At 49.4% G+C, this 18,745-nt stretch overlaps 1 protein-coding gene across 3 annotated transcripts in view; it reads right to left on the bottom strand.

The window, feature by feature from the left end:
• Nucleotides 1-767: 767 nt before the first annotated feature.
• The window catches only part of Auts2 (activator of transcription and developmental regulator AUTS2), a 1,103,484-nt gene continuing 1,085,506 nt past the window's right edge, over nucleotides 768-18,745 (bottom strand). For all 3 annotated transcript variants that reach the window (XM_057763815.1, XM_057763817.1, XM_057763816.1), the window contains exons 15-19: nucleotides 15,012-15,153; nucleotides 10,055-10,132; nucleotides 8,541-8,624; nucleotides 6,750-6,972; nucleotides 768-4,116 (exon numbers count right to left, since the gene is read on the bottom strand). In XM_057763815.1, the coding sequence (XP_057619798.1) occupies nucleotides 2,859-4,116; nucleotides 6,750-6,972; nucleotides 8,541-8,624; nucleotides 10,055-10,132; nucleotides 15,012-15,153 (1,785 nt within the window). In that variant the 3' untranslated portion in view covers nucleotides 768-2,858. The remainder of the gene's footprint in view (nucleotides 4,117-6,749; nucleotides 6,973-8,540; nucleotides 8,625-10,054; nucleotides 10,133-15,011; nucleotides 15,154-18,745) is intronic.

The following is an 18,745-nucleotide window of genomic DNA, read 5'->3' as shown; positions in this document are numbered from 1 at the left end:
CTCCAGCAAGCTCCCAGGCCAACTTTTAACAGTCTAAAATATGGAAGTTTACCCTGCCTCTTTAGTTCAGACAGGGTCTCATGGAGGTCAGATTGGCCTTAAGGATGACCTTGAACTGTAAAAACCAGTGTGTGTGTGTGTGTGTGTGTGTGTGTGAGAGAGAGAGAGAGAGAGAGAGGAGAGAGAGAGAGAGAGAGAGAGAGAGAGAGAGAGAGAGAGAGAGAGAGAGAGAGAGAGAGAGAGAGAGAGAGAGCGCTTTTCAGGAGTCAGTTCTCTCCTTCCAAGTGGGTCCCAGTGATCAAACTCAAATTGTAGGGCATGACAGCAAAAGCTTTATCCTGCTGAGCCACCTCACTGGTCAAGACCTGGAATTTCTAATCCTTCTGCCTCCGCCTCCCCAATCCTAGGAAAACAGGTGTGCACCGCATCTTATTTCTTCAGTGCTGGGGGTGGACCTCAGGGCTTCGTGTGTGCTAGGTGAAGATTCTTCCCACTGAGCTACAACCGGTTCCCTCGGGAGATTTCTTTTATTCAGAACATACAAAGCGAACACATAAACAGATGCGCCACAGCCAAAGAATGCTGGACCAGCTGCTGGTCAGTACCTGTTTTGGGAGGGTGAGAGGACCTTACTATTCTGGCCCTGGGGATGCAAGGCCAGGGGTGGGGGGTGGGGGAGTCTTTTCTAGAACTTGGTCTAGAGTGCCGGAGGCTTCTTTCCTAACTGTGAGTGGCACCTCGCACAAAGAAACTCTGGAAACTTGGTTCACATTTTTTAATAACATGGCACACTTACATTACACACGGAGGCTCCTCCAATGAGACATGCTAAAGATTCCGTTGCTTCCCTTCCTGTTCGAGTAGGATCCGGAAAGGACTTAATTTTTTTTCTTTTTTTTCCTTTTTTTTTTTTTTTTTTTTTACATACAAGAGAAACAGCAAAAGGCCTGTACAGAGAAACCCCTTTACAATGCTGAGAGCTATCACTACGGTTTCCAGTGCACAGAATCCTGGGGAGTTTTTTTTTTTTTTTTTAGTTGTTATCTTTAAAAATGAAACAAAACAAACAGAAAAAAAGAAAAATAAAGAAAACACTGCACACGTCTGGTGTCCACAAAATCTGAATTCACAACTAAACCTTCAGTTGCCCTACTAAAATAGATCTCTCTGCTTTTAAAAACAATGGTCTGTAGTTTACATTTTTTTCTTTTTTGGAAAAAAACAAACAAACAGGGTAACAATGTCAGGTAGCACTTTAATATACTAGAGGACCAAATGGGACTAATCTTTATTTCTTACATGTATTTTACAGGCCAGTAGACAAGATATATTGTATTTTCTCGGCTAGTAAAGTCATATTCTCTCCAAATATGTAGACAAGAGGGTTAATGTCTTTATAAAATTGTCATGAAGACATTAAGACTGATGAAAACTCAACATACACACACAAGTGCACACACTTGCACAAGAGCACACACACACAGGCACTCACACGCTGGCATAAGAGTGCACGCGTGCGTGCACACACACACACACACTCACGCACACACTTCTGCCACCTTTCGCCCTCGGTAATTCCTGATGGCTCTTACACAATCTACTTGTTCAGCTCTTCCCAGGCTTTCATTTCCTATTGGAATATCAATGATTCACATGTACCTTCAATTCGGCAGTTACCGTGGAAACATACCCATCCGCGAAGAAAACCCGGGCAGCTTTCTTTCAGGATCTGTGTGAGTGTCCGTAAATCACATTATGAACGAGGAAGTGTGTACATGCTATGAGATAGGACTCGGGGTGGAGGGTGGGAAAGGCGAGGTTCCCACTTAAAGTTGCCTGCAACATCACGGCCTCAGGGGTGAACAGAAATTCTGGTGACCTGTCTGCACCTGGCAGACACGGCCCATCTGCCTCTGATTATCAAAGACTAATCCCATCTTCCCTGGGCAAAGCTGCTTCTGGCTTAGTTACACTTCCAGAGGGGCATAAGGGGGCAGCGCACCTTTCCCCATTTCTCCAGGGAAGACCACAAGCAGCAACTTCAGATGCAAAGTTCTAGCCTGGGCTCTGGATTTAAAGAAAAAAAAAGGGGGGGGGCATGTTCCCTCCATCTGAAAAACAAAAAAACAAACGGGCGGGGGGGGGGGGGAACAGTTGTATAACGTCTCAGGTAAGCGCTTGTTCAGGGAAAATATGACCTTAAATATGTTGTAAATGGATTTGAAAAGGCTCCTTTGAGATTTATGGGCTTTGGGGAAAAGCCCTCGTGTTCATTGCATAGTTGAAGGGTTTAGCAGATGGGAACAGGGCCTCCTTGGAGGGCCAAGTTCACGGATATTAGACTTGTAAATAGCACATTTGAAGAAGTATTAATGTATTATGTTACTTAATCTTTACCTATTTACATCTATACAAGTAAAGCTTTCGTCTTTATCTTTTGCATATATGAACCGTCAGCTCATGAAGCAATCTCTTTTTACACTCTATGTACACGCCTCCTCCTCTGGGACAGCTCTGGGTGATGGACAGGTGCCCCTCACCCCCATAGCATCAGATCCTTGTGTGTCATTACCTTCACCGTTTTGGTTCAAATCAAAATTTGATGCAAGGAACAACAAAATTAAAAAAGAAAGGAGATGTAAGGACAAACAGGACTGGCTAAAGGTCTGAAAAAATCCCAACATTAATATACAAAACATTTCAACACCCAAATGGAGTCTCTGTCCATTTTTTTTTCCAATGGGAAGAGTTGGATCTCTGCACCTCTCAATTCTGGGGGTGCAGGAGTTGTCTCTTGAGTCTTGGGGGTGTCCCTGGGGTTTTTTCCCCAACTCTGAGGTCTGCCTCGTCCTCCTGACTTATCGAGCTTCGATGTCCTTCAGTGTGTGGGACGGTGGTCTTTCTCGGATTTCAGCCGACAGAGGCGTAGTCCTCCGGGGGGATCCTGGGCGGCCCCCCAGTGTGGAAATGAGCGGAGGCGGGGCGCTGAGTGCCGCGGTGGGCGGGGTCTTGTTGAGCAGTCCATTCTGGTGGCCAGCAGTAGGGCTGATGCGAGGGTAGTGCATACTGGGCAGGCCTGGCGTGAGCAGGCTCGGGTGTGGGAGGTGTCCATCCAGAGAAGCGGGGTGCACAGGGTGCAACCGTGGGTGCTCGTAGTCCTCCCGAAGCACGTGCAGCCGCTCGCGCTCATCTAGGTGTCCGCCCCGTTCATGTTCCCGTCGAGGGTCCACAGCTAGCGGGTGGTGGTGGTGGTGGTGATGGTGGCTATAATCATGAGGCTCCCTGTCCCTGAAGGAGCGGTCGGCTTCGTACAACCGGGGTGTGGAGAGTCGGTGCAGGGGGTCATTCCTGAGCAGGAAGTCCCTGCCCAGAGGGTCCCTTCGGTGCATGTCCAAGTCACGGTAAGGATCCCTTAATGGGTCCCTCATGGGGTCCCAGTGGAAAGAGGGGTATGGGAAGCGCTCTCCCCCTGGGATTGGGCTGAGGCCCATAAATGGGGTCATCATGCGTGTCCTGTCCAGACTACCAATACTGTTCATGGCATGGATACCGGTCACTCCCACGGTCATGGGCATGGATGCCAGAGGCCCCGGGTGCACGCTGGCGCTGGCTGAGGAGCTGGGTGGAGGTGCCTCTGAGGTCCTGTGGGCCTGTGGGCCCTCGGTAGGTAGGTCGTGGTCTTCCTTACGTTCCTCTTTGACCTTGACCTCGGCGCTCTTCTTGGGGTTCTCATAGGCCGGCTCACCCTTGCGTGGCTCGGCCTCCCGGCTGGAGGTGCTGTTAGGCCTCGTGCTATCCACACCTGGTGTCCTCACATAGGGTGATGGCACCCGGGACAGTTGCTTGGGTTCCTCGCCTGCTACACGTCCCTCGTGGCTATGCCCGTCTCTCTCGGGCAGGTGGCCTTCCTTGGCTTTGTGCTCTTCGGTGGTCAGGTCCTTTCGGGATCCCGAGTGGTCTCTCTCCCTCTCTTTTGGTTTATCTTTCTCACGAGCCTCAGTATTCAAATGACCCCTGGTCGTCGGATCGGTAGAGCTGCGGTTATGGCCCAGGGCGCTCACCGGGACGGGAGGTGCTGGGGAAGGATGGCTGGGGTGTCTTTTCTCAACGCTTTCCCTGTGAGGGGGAAGAGGGGAAAACATGAAATGGGCTTGCCAGGCAGGCAAGGGGCAGTCGATGAGATGGTGGTGAAGACAGCTAGATCACCCAGGTAGCAGGGCAGTGCCCCATGTCAGGGCAAAGTCCGCGACCTGCTCTAATCTAGATTCTAGAGGCAGCTTCACGGGTGAAGGCCTACAGATGAGGGTGAGTGGGGGTCCCAGGGACCTGCCTTGTTCAAGGTCACCAAGGAAGTGCACAGAGAGCCACTGTGGACCAGGGTGGTCACTGAGGAACACCGCAAGACAGTCCACGTGGTTAGCGTCTCAGGAAAGCTTTGGGTTAAGAGTACAGGCCAAACACAAATTACGACTTCTGACTCTGGATATAAAATTGAGGAGGGTAAGGGTTTAATACAGACAGGGGATTTCCACAGCTGACCCTGGGAACAAAGGCACATCCTTCAGGTTGAAGGATGTAAGCATACACTAAGGGTAGCTGGAAAGGCAGCCCCACCCTCCAGATAGCTGGATTGTCAGAGAGCTCCAATCTGATGCAGAGACAGACTAGGCAGTAGCAGACAAAACCTCACTGACTGAGGACCCTGTAGGAGAGGACCCATGAAGAGACCGTGAAAGGAAATTTTTAGGGACTTGGCTTGGTCAGGATGTCTAGGACTGGGGATAAAAGACACAATAACAGATGTTAAACAGTCCAAACTCAAAGTTAAGAAGAGAGAAGAGAGCTGATGGTTCCCAGGGCCCATCTCAAGATGGATGTGGAAAAGGTGAGGGGAGAAGCCAGAAGTTGTGTGGACCAAAGGTGGCAGAGATCAGAGTGCAGGGGGCCACTGTGGGGGTGCTGGGGAAGACGGGGGAAGGAACTCCTGCTTTCTGCTAGCATACACAGGCTGACAAGAGGAGCCCTAAAGGGGAAAGGGATAAAAATATCTGTCAAGTTCCCTGACTTCAGTACAAGAGGCCACTTCTCCATCAAGAAAAACCAAGCACTCAGGAGGCAGAAGCAGGCGGATCTCTGGGAGTTCAAGGCCAGCCTGGTCTACAAGTGCTAATTCCAGGACAGGCACCAAAGCTACACAGAAAAAAAAAAAAAAAAAAAAAAAAAAAAAACCATCTTGAAAAACCAAAAAGAATGATGAAATAATAATAATTAAGTGATTCAGGAAACCCAGGTTCCATGGGAGTGATCCCCTTAGCACTTTAGAATTCCTATAGGCTGAGTTAACAAAACAAAACCAAAAAGACCCACAACTCCCTTAAATGGTTATTTATCTTTTTCCTCCCATAAGGAACCAATAAAAGACATCTAAGTCCCTTTTTCTGAGACAGGGTTTCTCTAGGTAGCCCTGGCTGGCCTCCAACTCAGAGATCCACCTGCCTCTACCTCTGGAGTGCTGGGATTAAAGGAGTACATCACTTTATCGGTTATATTTAGAATTTGAAATGGTGACTTATTTTAAATAACTAGGGTATATAAATGCACAATACACAAAGCAGAGGAAAGTCAAAGATCTGAATCAAATTTGAGTATTGTGTGTGTGTGTGTGTGCGTGTCTGCATCAAGAGCCTGTGAGGGTTAGAGGACAGTCGGGGGCGTCAGACACAAAGGCAAGGTGGGACAAGAGCTTAGGGATCACACACACACACACACACACACACACACACACACACACACACTCACGACTGTTCCCAGCTTTGTATGGATGCTGAGGATCTGAAGTCAAGCCCTTAACGCTTGCTGGGCTAAGTGCATTACCTACTGAGCAATCTTAAATTTCAATCCTAAATACACAAAGACATTACCAACAGGGTTGGGGTGTTTTGTTTTGTATGTTTTTTTTTTTTGCCAGGTGTATATTGGCAGGACTTAAATCAGTTTTTCATTCAAAATTAAAACAGCCGAAAGAAAAGAATGTGTATTGGGCAGTCTGCACAAAAATACTGAGACATTTCTTCTTTGAAGATAGATTTTTTTTTTTTTAGGAAGGGGTTAGTTAGTATGGAGACAACAATGGTTAATAAAATTAATAATTCCCTGGAAAACCAAACGCAAAGCAGAGCTTCCTGGTGCCGCTGTCTAAAGTCAGGTTAGTCAAAGCAACAACCACAAAGTAGTACTGATCGTCTGTGAGCCCCAGGGTTTTGAGTTTGGATGGCACTTGAGAAAAAAGAGGATGAGGTAATGTAGACATGACTTACTAGAAGCAAATGAAAAGGGAGGGGGAAAAAAAAACAAACAAAAACCAAAAGAACCTATGGGTGATTGGATGGGCTTGGTGACTCAAAAGCAAACATGGCAGATACATGCTGTGTGTGTGTCTGGCTCCAAGCTCCAACTGGCTGTCTGTAGGAAGATGTGTACGTGCACACACTAACGTTCCAGGGGCTTTAGGTGGCTTGTATGTGGTCACTGCTTCTGAGACAGGCACCTTGCACTACGTTCTAGTGACAGCTGACGGTCACCATCTGCTGGGTACCATAGAGTGCAGGGAGGGCCGCTCGGGATCGACTAGCGAGGACCTGGGGAGCTACAGCGGTCATAAGCACAAGGCTGGGGCAAGGGAGAGGGGGAGGCGGCTGGTTCTGACTGGAGTGTGGCACAGGGCGGCACAGGGCGGTTTCTTTCCGTACCTTTCCTTGTCATCTTTACTAACGGAGGAGTCTCGTTTATCTACATCTCTATCTCTGTCATGGGCTGCAGCGGACGCACTGCGCTCCAACTCCCCTGGCTTCAGCCAGGGCGGAGGGGTCGGGAACGACGGAGGCGTTCGGTGCAGCCGGTTCCAGGGCTCGTGAGGATTGCTAAAGTTCTGCACACTGGGGCTATCCTTGTGGCCGAACACTGAGTTGGGTGCTGAAATGGTGAAGTGGAGAACAAAAAAGGTTTCAGAGAAATCTCGATAGAAACCTGCCGGAGTGAAGGTACTTACCAAAAACTTTAACAGCATTCAGAGTTAAAATGAATACATGTTATTGGCAGCTGGAAAAGGAAAGGAGATTAACACACTCATTAGAGGAACACTCGTCCTACACGGCAGAGGCAGCTCACAGCTTTTTTTTTTTTTTTTCAATTCAATGAAGAGGAAAAAGTGAGAAGGGACGGAGCGGGTGTGTGCAGATGCCCCGTCGGACACAGGTAGGCATGCAAGGTTCCAGGCATGCAGAAAGGTGCACTATGACCACACGGCAGATGAACAGGCCAGCTCAGCAGCATCCACCACTGGCCCTCTGCCTACCACAGCCTGCCAAATGCTACTCCTTCCAGTATTAGTTACAACAGCCATCCGAAAAGACCAAGCAGGATCGCATCCTGGACAATGTGTGCTGGGTTTCTGTTGCTTGCTTGCCTCCTTCTTTCCTTTCTTCCTGAGACAAGGTCTTATGGATCCCTGCATGGCCTCAGACTCCCTAAGGATGGGCCCAGTGCCTCCATCGTCCCAGGAGCTGGGACTGCAGGCTTGTACCATTTCCCTGTCTATGTACTCCTGGGCACGGAGGACTTCCTGCATGCCAGGCAAGCGCTCTACCCCGAGTCACATCACTAGGCCCGTTATTCTCCACTGTACTTTTCTTCCTCTTTTCAGCTGGAGCCAAGGTAAATGTCTCGTAGTGGCTGAACACACCCCCACTCCTGACACACAGAGCCTGGGTCAGCAGCGTGCTCTGCTTACAACACGGCTTGTGTACTTCAACCAGCTTCACTCTGATCCCTGTGTGTTTAGAATGTTCTAACCCATTGTTGCTTTAGACAAACCCTCTCGTGAAAGCACATACACATTTATTTATTTTTACTTCACGTGCATAGGTGTTTGCCTGCACGTATATATGTATGCCATGTGTGTGCCTGATGGCCAGCCTGTCGAGGCCAGGAGAAGGCGTCAGATGCCTTGGCAATGGAGCTACAGTGGTTATGAGCTGTCAGGTGGGTGCTGAGAACCAAGTCTGGGTCCCCTGGGAGAGCAGCAAGTACTCTTTCCCACTGGGCTACGTCTCTCCATCTCCAGACGACACTATCCTTTCATGGGACCTTCATTTTCATTTCAACAGGGTCTTGCTACGCAGCTCTGGCAGGCCTGGAACTCTCTGTAGAGCAGGCGGCCTCACACTCAGAGAGATCCCCCTGCCTCTGCCTCCGGAGGGCTGGGATTAAAGGCGTGCACCACCACACCTGTCCCTTCCCTCTGTTTCTATATGACTTTAGGTGGTGCCCTCCGGGGAAGGAGCTCCAGGCCTTGCTCATGCTAGACAAGCTCTCATCACTGAGCCGCGCCCCTAGGTTTTAGGCAAGTGCTCTATCACTGACCCATATACTCAGCTTAAATTAGTTTTCCCGAAGTCTCCCTTCACCTCCAAAGGTCTGAAAAGCCATATATGGGTCAGAGAAATTGCGCAAGGGAGATAGAAAAATCGAGAGGTACTCACTAACTGAAGGGTTTCCAAGTCCACCGAAGGCATTGCCGCCGACTGCGGCAAGGCCCGTGAATGTAGACGGCCGGTTAAAAGGCTCTGTGAATGAGATCGAGAAGGAAGAGAGGGTGGTCAGGGACATGTCAGTGAGGAACACAGGTGTCCCAGGAGCTGGGAACACGACAGACTCCCGCTGGACTGTGTAAAGGCTTTCTATTTCTGTGCTTGGGTGTAGTCGCTGGGTTAGCACGAGTCCCAAGGGGGTTCATTTTCCAGGGTGCCATTCTTTCTGATTTCACCCTTGCACTTGGGATGACACCGGGCAAACTCAGGAGCCGGCATCCTCAGCTCCCTTCCTGTCCGCAAAAGGCTTCTGTCTCTGTGTGAGTCTCTCTTCTCCTCTCATGGCTTTAGACATGGTCTCACTGAACTCAGGCTGCCTTCAAACTTGATGTTAAGTCAAAGCTAGACTTGAACTGATCCTGCCTCATTTCTATCTGCTGAGATTACGTGCATGAACAAAAAGGAGACGATACCAGGCTGGAGAGAGGGCTCCGTGATTAAGAGTGCCACTGCTCTTCCAGAGGACCTGGAGTGTGATTCCCAGCACCCACAGGGCAGCTCACAATTATCTACAACTCCAGTTCCAGGGAACCTGATACCCACTTTGGCCGCCAAGGGCAATGCAGACACACACACACAGGCATTCATGAAGGCGAAACACCCATATAGGTAAAATACAAGTAATAAAAGCTGGGTGGTGGTAGGGCATGCCTTAAATCTCAGCATTTGGGAGGCAGAAAAAGACAAATCTCTGTTGAGTTTTAAGGCTAGCCTGATCTACATAGTGAGTTCCAAGACAGCCAGAGTTACAGAGACCTTGTCTCAAAATTCCAAATAATAATAATAGAATTCTCCTATAAATTCCCCACCAGGCACCACTGCCTGCGACTGACTGCACACTTCCTGGAAATGTTAAACGGAAAGGCACAGGAAGCATGCCTCTCCTAAGACGAGACCTGTTAATAAATTGTGAAAACCCAAAATCAAAAAGCACAGCTCTTCAGCGCAGCTTCTTACAACGCTTGCCACATCTGTCCTTCTAGAGGGACCCTTAAGTGTCCTCTACAGGTAGGGTGAGTCCACCCTCAACACATGTTCTGAGATGCCAAGGACTACTTCCCTGTTCCAAGTCCCCTGTGATGGTTAATACCTACTGTCAACTTAACTAGATCTAGATTCACCTAGGGGGACACCCTCTGGGTACAGATGCGGAGTGCCTAGATTAGGTTGAGGTGGGCCAGCCCACCCTTAGTATGTGTGGTACCAGCCCACTGGGTGGGTCCTGAACTGAGTAAAAAGGAGAAAGTAAGCTGAGCACCAGCATCCATCTCTCTCTGCTTCCTGAATGCACAGCGGCTGCTACCCCACCCCACCCCAGGGCTGAAGATTCCAGGATCCCTCCTCGGAAGGCTTAGCAGGTGCCATGGCTAGGCTGCCAGGAGGATTACTCCATCTTTCTGACTCACCTAGGTGAGCGGCAGGGTTGAGAAAGTTACTGTGATGAGGTGGTGGCCCAAAAGGGGTCCCGGTAGGATGTGTAGCACCTGCAAAGCCAAGCAGAGCAACGCCAGAGTTTAGAAAAAGGCCGTGCTAGAGGGACCAAAAGAAAGACGTTGAAGTCAGGTTCCATTGCATCCACAGCTCCTGCAGACTCAACTTGGTAACAGATGATATTCTTGTTGGGGGCAAGAGAAGTCGCCCCTCCCATCTTTCCCACTTAGCTTTTGTCAACCGGACACCTTTCTTTGCGAAGATGCCCCCATCAAATTGGCCTATGAGTGAGCAAGGCTGTGGGGCATCTTCTCCACTCATGACTGACGTGGGTGGTGCCACCCCTGTGCAGGTGGTCCAGGGTGGTACAAGAGAGGCGAGTGTGAGGCTGTAGAGCAAGTCAGTAACTAATGATCCTCCACGCCCTCTGCTCCAGTTCCTGCCACCAGGTTCAAGCTCTGACTTCTCTTCATGATGAAAATAAATCCCCCCCCCCTTTTTTAGTTGCTTTTGGTCATGATGTTTTATCACAGCAAAAAAAAGCAAACTAAGATGGCTAGCCACTGTAAGCACAGTCATTTACTGATTTACTGTGTGTGTGTGCATACATGCGTGCAAATATGCGCACGTGGTGTCCAGCGGTTGATGGGGAGTGTCTTCCTCAGTCACCCTGTACCTTATTGCTGACCCTGGAAACTCTTACTGATCCTGCTACTCTGGTTCACTAGTGAGCTCCAGAGAACCTCATGGCTCCACCTCCTCAGCACACTGCCATGACTAGCTATATGGGTTCAGACCCTCGTGCTCACAGTAAGTGGTTCCCTGACGGAACCACTCTCCCCGCAAGTATCTCTTTATGAAGTTGATGGCACCAGCATTAGGCCTGGCTAGTGGGATGGGGCTGCATCCAGAGCACAGGGACCTTCTGTAACCAAGTTTGTCTGCAGGGATATAGGCTTGTGAGTTTGTCCCTGCAGGCGCCTCTAAAGTAGAGTAGCAGGCCCAGGGCTTGCTTTGTCAGCACTCCAGGGATGAGTTTTTCACTTCATGAGTGGTCCTGAAGCTGCAGACAGTGCTGCCAAGTCCATTCTCATTACTGAGGAGTGTGTAGGCTCTCACAAGGCTCGCACCACCAAATGTACTGCTGGGAGCTGACACTGAATGACGGGAGGCTAAGGCTTCTGATGCTTCTTAATTTCCAGGGCCAGGAAGACACTTTACTCCAAGTTGAATCCCCAAATCCTCAGTGTGGCTCAGCTAGTAGGATGCTTGCCTAGTGTGCAGAAAGCCCTGGACTCCATCCCCAGCACTGCATAAATTGTGTATGGCAGCACATGCCAGCCATACCAGTACTCAAGAGGTAGAGGAAGGAGGATCAGGAGTTCAAGGTTATCTTCAGTTACATTTGGAGTTCAAGGTCAGCCTAAGCTATTAGACACGTGTGAATATATATGTAGCACCACGTGCCTGGTTCCTACAGAGGCTGGAAGGTGTTAGATTCCCTGGAAGAGAAGTTGCAGACAGTTTGGAGCCACCACGAGAGTGCTGGGAATCAAACCTGGGTCCTCCGCAACTGTTCTTAACTGCTGAGGAATCTCTCTAGCCCGTCAGCTTATATTTCTTTAAAACACACCAGATCCCTTTTCTGCAGGAAGCTGGGAAAGAAGGGGAGGAGAGAACAGAAGTGTGAGAGTGTGAGTGTGTGTGTGTGTGTGTGAATTATGGAAGAATGGTATTTCTAAAAGCTTCAAATGTTAAAGCCAGCTCAGAAGGCAGCCCTGAGGGAGCTGGGAAAGCAGCCCTGGCTATCTTGCTTCACCAAGGGCATCTGTCCTCACACTTGTATGACAAACACTTTTACACTGAGTCATCTCTCCAGCCCTTGATTTCTCTTCTGCATCACTTGTCCCTGGAGACAGCAAGGGTCGTGGGGGCCTGGGCTTGCAGAGTAAGGCTCAGCACCTAAGGACAAATGCTAGAATCTCAGGAGCTGAAGGCACCTAAAGGGTTATCTATCCACAAGTACTAAGAGTAAAAACCAACTTCTGCACAAAGTGAACATATTCCACAGCCTTCATTAGTCACCACCAGTGTTGCCGGCCAAATAAAATCTGGGCCACATACTGCGTAGTACATGCTAGTTAATGTTCTGACAAAGACCCAGGTCCCTGGGGATGCCCACATTTCCAGGATTATTGAAGCAAAAGAAGCCAATTCATCCATTTGGCTGCAATGAAGTCCGGGGAGAAATCTCTCTATTTCTCTCCCGAAATTGCTCTCCATGTATCCGTGTCTCAGAGTTTGGTGCCATGGTAACAGAGCCTTCAAATACATTCCCCAGGCAGAACCCACAGGAGGAAAACCTGAGACCCTGGCAATTCCATCCATCCCCACTGGTGATTTATTTGCCTTGACCACAGGGCTACTGCACTAATGTCCGGACTTCTCTCTTGTTCAGAGCAAGAGTCAATGGGTCTACCAAACACGAATCTTGGATCAGAGCCTAGGAAGGCAGTAGGCAGGATGGATTTGGAGCATGTTCCCCGCGGGTCAGAAATGGTGGACTCCTTCACTGTGTTTGTTCCTAGGGATAAATTCAGATTCATACCGCGAGCAGACGGAAGCCACACTGATTGTTACTATAGCTAATGGGGCGCCGCTACTCTCAACTATTTACTGAGCTTTGTGGCAGGGACGGAGAACTAAAAGCTGCTTTAAGAAACACTGAGTGGGCTGGAGATGTGGCTCATGGTTAGGGAACGTGCTTGCCCGGAATGCACGAAGACCTGGCTTCGATCACTGGCACCCCATAAACTACGTGTGGTGGCACATGGGTTGTGGTTCCGGTCCTCAGTAAGTGGAGACAAAAGGACCAAAAGTTCAAGGTCAGCCTGGGCTACGTAGAGAGTTCAAGGCCAGCTTAGGCTACACCAGCTTAGGCTACCTGCTTCAAAAGAGAGGATAGGGGGGAGGAAAAGGAAATAAAAGAGGAAAGAAGGCAAGCCAGGTGTGGTGGCACACACTCCCAGTACTCCAGAGGCAGAGGCAGGCAGATCTCCGAGTTTGAGTCCAGCCTCGTCTACAGAGTGAGTTCCTGGACAGTCAGGGCTACACCGAGAAATCCATCTCAAACCAAAAAAGATTGAACAGTAGCCCAGTGTGGTAGAAATGTCATCTCAGTACTCAGGAGGCTAAAGCAGAGCCTACGTTCAGCGTCAACTTGCTCTACACAGTGAGTTCCAGACTCACCAAGTTGGCTCAAAAAAGGAAAGAAAACACTGAGTCATTAAGGACACTTGGTACCAATAGGATCCGTAGTGTTTGGTTGTGTGTGTGTGTGTGTAGGTGCCCATACTTCGGCTCATGTGCACAGGTCAAAGGACAACTTCCGAGAGTTAAACTCTCATGTGGGCTCCAGGGAATCAAACTGAGGACAGAGAGATTGCGAGTAAGTGCGCTTACTCACTGAGCCGCATTCCCAGTTCTATTACAGTTATTTAGTTTCAACTGCCCTGCCACCACCTAGAACGACCTGCTGAATTTCAACATTACCTAGATCACCTTGACCTGTGGTTATGTCTTGAGGGACTGTCTTCATTATTAACTGACCTGGCCCACTGTGGGCAACACCATTCCCTAAGCAGGGCCTTGAGCTTTGAGAGTAAGCAGCTAGGATGTGTTTATTCTCTCTTCGCTCTTGACGGCTGATGTAACATGAATAATTGCTTTTTGAGATTATGCCCTGACATCTCTTCAGTGATGAACTGTCGCCTGGAAGTGTAAGCCAAACAAACCTTTTCCTTCCTTGAGTTGCTTTTTTGGTAGAGGTTATCTGTTATATCAACAGAAAGGAAACTATGACATTACCCAAATATTCCATAGGGCTACCACATTTGACCCATATGTACCGTAAGTGGAAAGGGACAGTCCTCTGACATCCTCTCCCCTCCTCCCCAGCCTGACCTTCTGCACTGCGGAGACACGGGGAGTGTGTATTCTCAGAGGTGAAGTGAGTTGCGTTGTAAATGAAGAGGTCATGAGTCTCATGGACAGAGAACTCTGAATCCTACAGGTAAGTCCTCCACCATCAAAGTCAACCAAGCAATGGCAGTACGTTTGGCAGTAGACCAGCCAGCCAAGACCAAGTGGAGCGAGTTTCTTTCTGCCCTTACAGGGTGGTTACCTTTGTGTTGTTTGCTTGCTTTATTTATAAAAAGTATTTTTTGAGACAGAGGTTTGTGTAGCGCAGGGTGGCTTCGAACTCACTATGTACTGAGGATAACCTTGAACTCCTGATTACCTGTCTCAGTCTCTTAAGCTTGGGGATCATAGGTGTGTGCCACCATGCCCAATTTATGTCGTGCTGCAGACGGAACCCAGGGTTGAGTGGCTATCTACACAAATGCTCTATCAACTGAGCTCTATCCCTAACCCTGTTTGTACATTTTGAGGAACCGTGGCCCAGGCTGTGCTCAAGTTTGCCATGTAGCCAAGACTTGCTTTGAATTATTAGTGTTTCTGCTGCTGTTGCTTCCCCGGTGCAGGCATGATACACCTAACCATACACACGAAGCTAACCTAACTTAACTGCGCACTTTCATCCTCAGACCCTTAAAAGGCAGTGTGACGGCCACAGTGAGGAAACACCCACTAACACACGAGGTTATTAGGATTCATTTCTCTTCTAATCTGCCCTGGTAAGCTTGCTGATCTCTTCTGGTAGTTTTGCACATGCCTCTGATTATCTCTTGGTCCATACTGAATAAAAGGTGTGGGCACCGATGACGCAGGGCCCATCTCCCTAGCCATGTGGAGCACTGTCTCACAAGCTGGTGTCACTTGTGCTCTCCAGCTATGAAGTCACCGGCGACACCGAGCCCAAACATCACTTTGAAGCGCCAGCTTTCCGTGCCAACCCATCCCCTGACTCACCAGCGGCAGAAAACAAAGTCGAAGGTCGCGCCAAATCATGGGGATGATGGATGGCCCCGAAGAGACTGGGGCCTGGAGGACGGCTCAAGAACTCAGGCTTCAGCCCGAAGTCCAGCTTGTGTGGGTCCGACTGCATCTGTTTCTAAAACAAGAGGGAGGAGAGAGGATGAAACCGGGGCAACAGCGAAGAGATATCGGTGAGTAGCCCAAGACTGGTCTGGGTAGGTCAGTGCTGTGAACCTTGGACTTGGACGCTGACTGCCAGGCTCAAGTGTCAGAACACTGCCTCAGATGCCAGGACGCCAGCCTGGCCTTCCAGGAACTGGCAGTGGCTGCTACAAGGTAATGCCTGCTTCCTACACCAGAAATGTCTAATAGCACAACTCGGACTTGGTCTTCGCCGTGATGCAGTTTGAGAGGCGTGACCAGTTTCTATTTATTCAAAAATTAGTACCACTCTGCACACAGGCCATTACTGTGTTGTAAAGGCCTAGTCTGCAAGTTCTTCCCCTACCTGTCCATCTCAGAGCCCAGACTAGCCTGGCCTCAAGCCCTTTGTGTAACCAAGGATGACTATGAACTCCTCATCCTCCTGCCTCCACCTTTACAGGAGTACACCACCATGTGTTATACGGTGCTAGGGATGAAGCCCAGGGCTTCTTGCATGGAAGACAAGCACTTTACAGCTCAGTCACACCTCTAGACCTGGGTCTTTTGGTATATTCTGAAGCAGACTGTCACGTAGCCCAGGTTGCCCTCAAACTTGTGACATACTTGAGGGTATCCTTAAACTCCTCATCCTTTTGCCTCCAGCTCCCCAGTGCTGAGATTACAGATGTGCACTGCCATGCCTGAGTGCAAGCCCCACCCCCAAGGATTTTCTTTATTTCTGTTTAGTGTGTGTGTGTGTGAGAGAGAGAGAGAGAGAGAGAGAGAGAGAGAGAGAGAGAGAGAGAGAGATATGTGTGTGTGTGAATGCCCACAGAGTCCGGAAAAGAGAGAGAGAGAGAGAGAGAGAGAGAGAGAGAGAGAGAGAGAGAGAGAGAGAGAAAGAGAGAGGGGTGTGTGTGTGTGTATGCCCACAGAGTCCAGAAAAGGGCAAGAGACCCCCTGAAGAAGAGTTACAAGGAGCTGGAGTTGCAGGTGGTTGTGAGTCACCCAGATGGGTTCCTGGATGGAAACTCAGTTCCTCTGGAAGAGCGGTGTAGTGTTGTAGTGTGCTGGTCAGTGGTTTGGGGCTGGTTTTTTTTTTTTTTTGTTTGTTTGTTTGTTTTGTTTTTGTCTACTTGACAGAAGCTAGAGTCAATTTGGAAGAGGTAAGTTCAGCTGAGAAGATGCCTCCATCAGGCTGGCCTGTGAACAAGTCTGTGGTACATTTTCTTGACTAATGATGGATGTGGGAGGGCCCAGCCACCATGTGTGGTGCCACCCCGGACAGGTGGTCATTCCTCCATAGCCTCTGCCTGAGTTCCCACCTCCAGGTTCCTGCCGTGACTTTCTTCAGTCCTAGACTGGGACACAGAAGTGTAGCCCTTTCCTCCCCAAGTTGCTTTTCTACATGTGTAGCCACAGCCCTAGAAAGCAAACTAAGGCAAACAGCAAGCGTTCTTACTGGCTGACCCATCTATCCAGCCCCTCTCCCTGCAAGCTTTAAGATGACAGGAATTCTGCAAGAACAGCCTGATGTACAAAATTAATTGCTGAATGGCTCTCTGTCATATTCTAAAACATCACAACACATCCATCAAATCCCTCTGACATAATCTAAAGAACACAGAGGCCGGGGAGAAATTCAGTGAGTAAAGCACTAGGCAGGCAAAACTAAAGAACTGAGCTTGAACCCCGGGATGCACCTTAAAAAAAAAAAAAAAAAAAAAAAAAAGAGTTAAGTGTAGCTGTGCAGGATTATAATCCCGCTGGCTCGCTGACTGGCCAGCCTAGCTTAGTATGTGAACTGCAGGCCAATGAGAGACTCTGCCTCAAAGGGCAAGGCGCATGGAACAGCATCTCAGGTTGATATTTGGTCTCACAAAAGTACACACACTTGAACATGTACACTGTACATGACCACTCATTACACACACATACACACACACACACACAAGGAGGGGTATGTTTTTAATTAACAGGCATCATTTCCTTTCCAACATCCATCAACTACTAGAGGAGGGGAAGTCAAACCAGACTGTGAGCTGGGCAGAGGCTCTGGTAGGTGAAGTCGTTCCTATTCATAGACTCACTCCATCTTCTCCTGTGGCTAACTGCTGGCTCCATCCCCTCAATGACTGCATCCCTAGCCTACCATCTTTTCCTGGGCCCTACCCGGCATCATTCTAAAGGCTGGTATCTATCTGAACTGCAGGGCATCCAATGTGCCCACCTTCCAGAGTTCTGACGGCCCTCCCTCAGTCAACTTCCTGCCCTGCAGTACATCCAATGTGCCCACTTTCCAGAGTTCTGACAGCCTTCCCTCTCAGTCAGCTTCCTGACTCCCCAGAGTGACACCGTCTGTCCCCTACTGCTAGCTGCACTTCCTTCTGTCCTCCAACTCACACACTGCCTGGAGCTGCTTCTGTTTGACTCTTGCCATCTCTTGGGTTCCTCTGATGATCTCGGCCATCTTGATCATACTCTTGTCCTGCCTCGAACTCTCTTGTGTTCCAAGGACCCCTGTTTCCTTCCCATTGAGGAAGCCTTTACAAAGGACAGGCAACCACACTAACACGAGTGAGAAAATCACAGGCAAGGGAAGATAAGCCAACCCCCTTCCACCCATCAACCCCCTGGAAGTGAAACCTAGCCATAGACCTCTCCGAACACACAGAACCTTCACCACTGTGTGTGCACGTATGCGCACGCGCCTATGGAGGACATAGGGCATTTTTAGGTACGGCTGACAGGCACTGCCCACCTTCTTTCGGAGACAGGGTCTACCAATGGCCTGAAGCTCACCAGGTGAGGCTGGCTGGTTAGCAAGCGCCAGGGGTCCATCTGTTTTGGGTTCCTCAGCTCTGGAACTGTGAGTGTAAGCCACCATGACCAGTTTTTTGTGTGGTTTCTGGGGGTTGAATTCAGGTTGCCAAACTTGCCAGGCAAGCACTTTACTACCTGAGCCATATCCCCCAACCTACTATCTTTTCCTTAAATGTATACGCCACACACACACACACCCCCCCACAGAGTGAGTCTCACTCCTGAACACATACAACAACAGGAAGGTCAGTGCCCTGAGCTTCTCACAGCCTCTAGGCCCAAAGTCTCCACAAAGAATCCATGAGTGACTAAGAGACAGGAACAGGAGACAGAGAGCGGCAATTTCTGCACCAATCTCCAGGGAATGCCATAATGAAAGCCTCACGCTCAAGGAACAGCCAAACCCCAAAACCAAGCTTCCAATTCTCTGTCAATCTATAAAAATCTTCGGAGCACCCTCCTTTCATTTAGTTGCCAAATTATTTAGTGCTAATATCGCATGGTAGACGGTGCGGGCTCATTAAATGGGAATCAGGTCCGACAGGCAGAATGGGGGCTTGGGGATTGGAATACGCTCGCTGGGAGGGGAAGATGAACCGAGTCATCCTGTGTTCGAGAGGTCTGGCTAATTGAATCGGGGTAATGAAAGTCAAGTCGGCAGGGGCGCTTTCATGGAACAGAAGTTGCTAACGGAGCGACCTCTCTGCCATCCTTCATCTCTCTAAACTCAGGGAGCTGCAAGGAAGACGAGGCTCACCCGC

Source organism: Chionomys nivalis, chromosome 3, assembly GCF_950005125.1.
Source record: "Chionomys nivalis chromosome 3, mChiNiv1.1, whole genome shotgun sequence".
Lineage (NCBI taxonomy): Eukaryota > Metazoa > Chordata > Mammalia > Rodentia > Cricetidae > Chionomys > Chionomys nivalis.
Note: the sequence above shows the minus strand (reverse complement) of the source record. Positions and strands in the feature narration are given on the sequence as shown.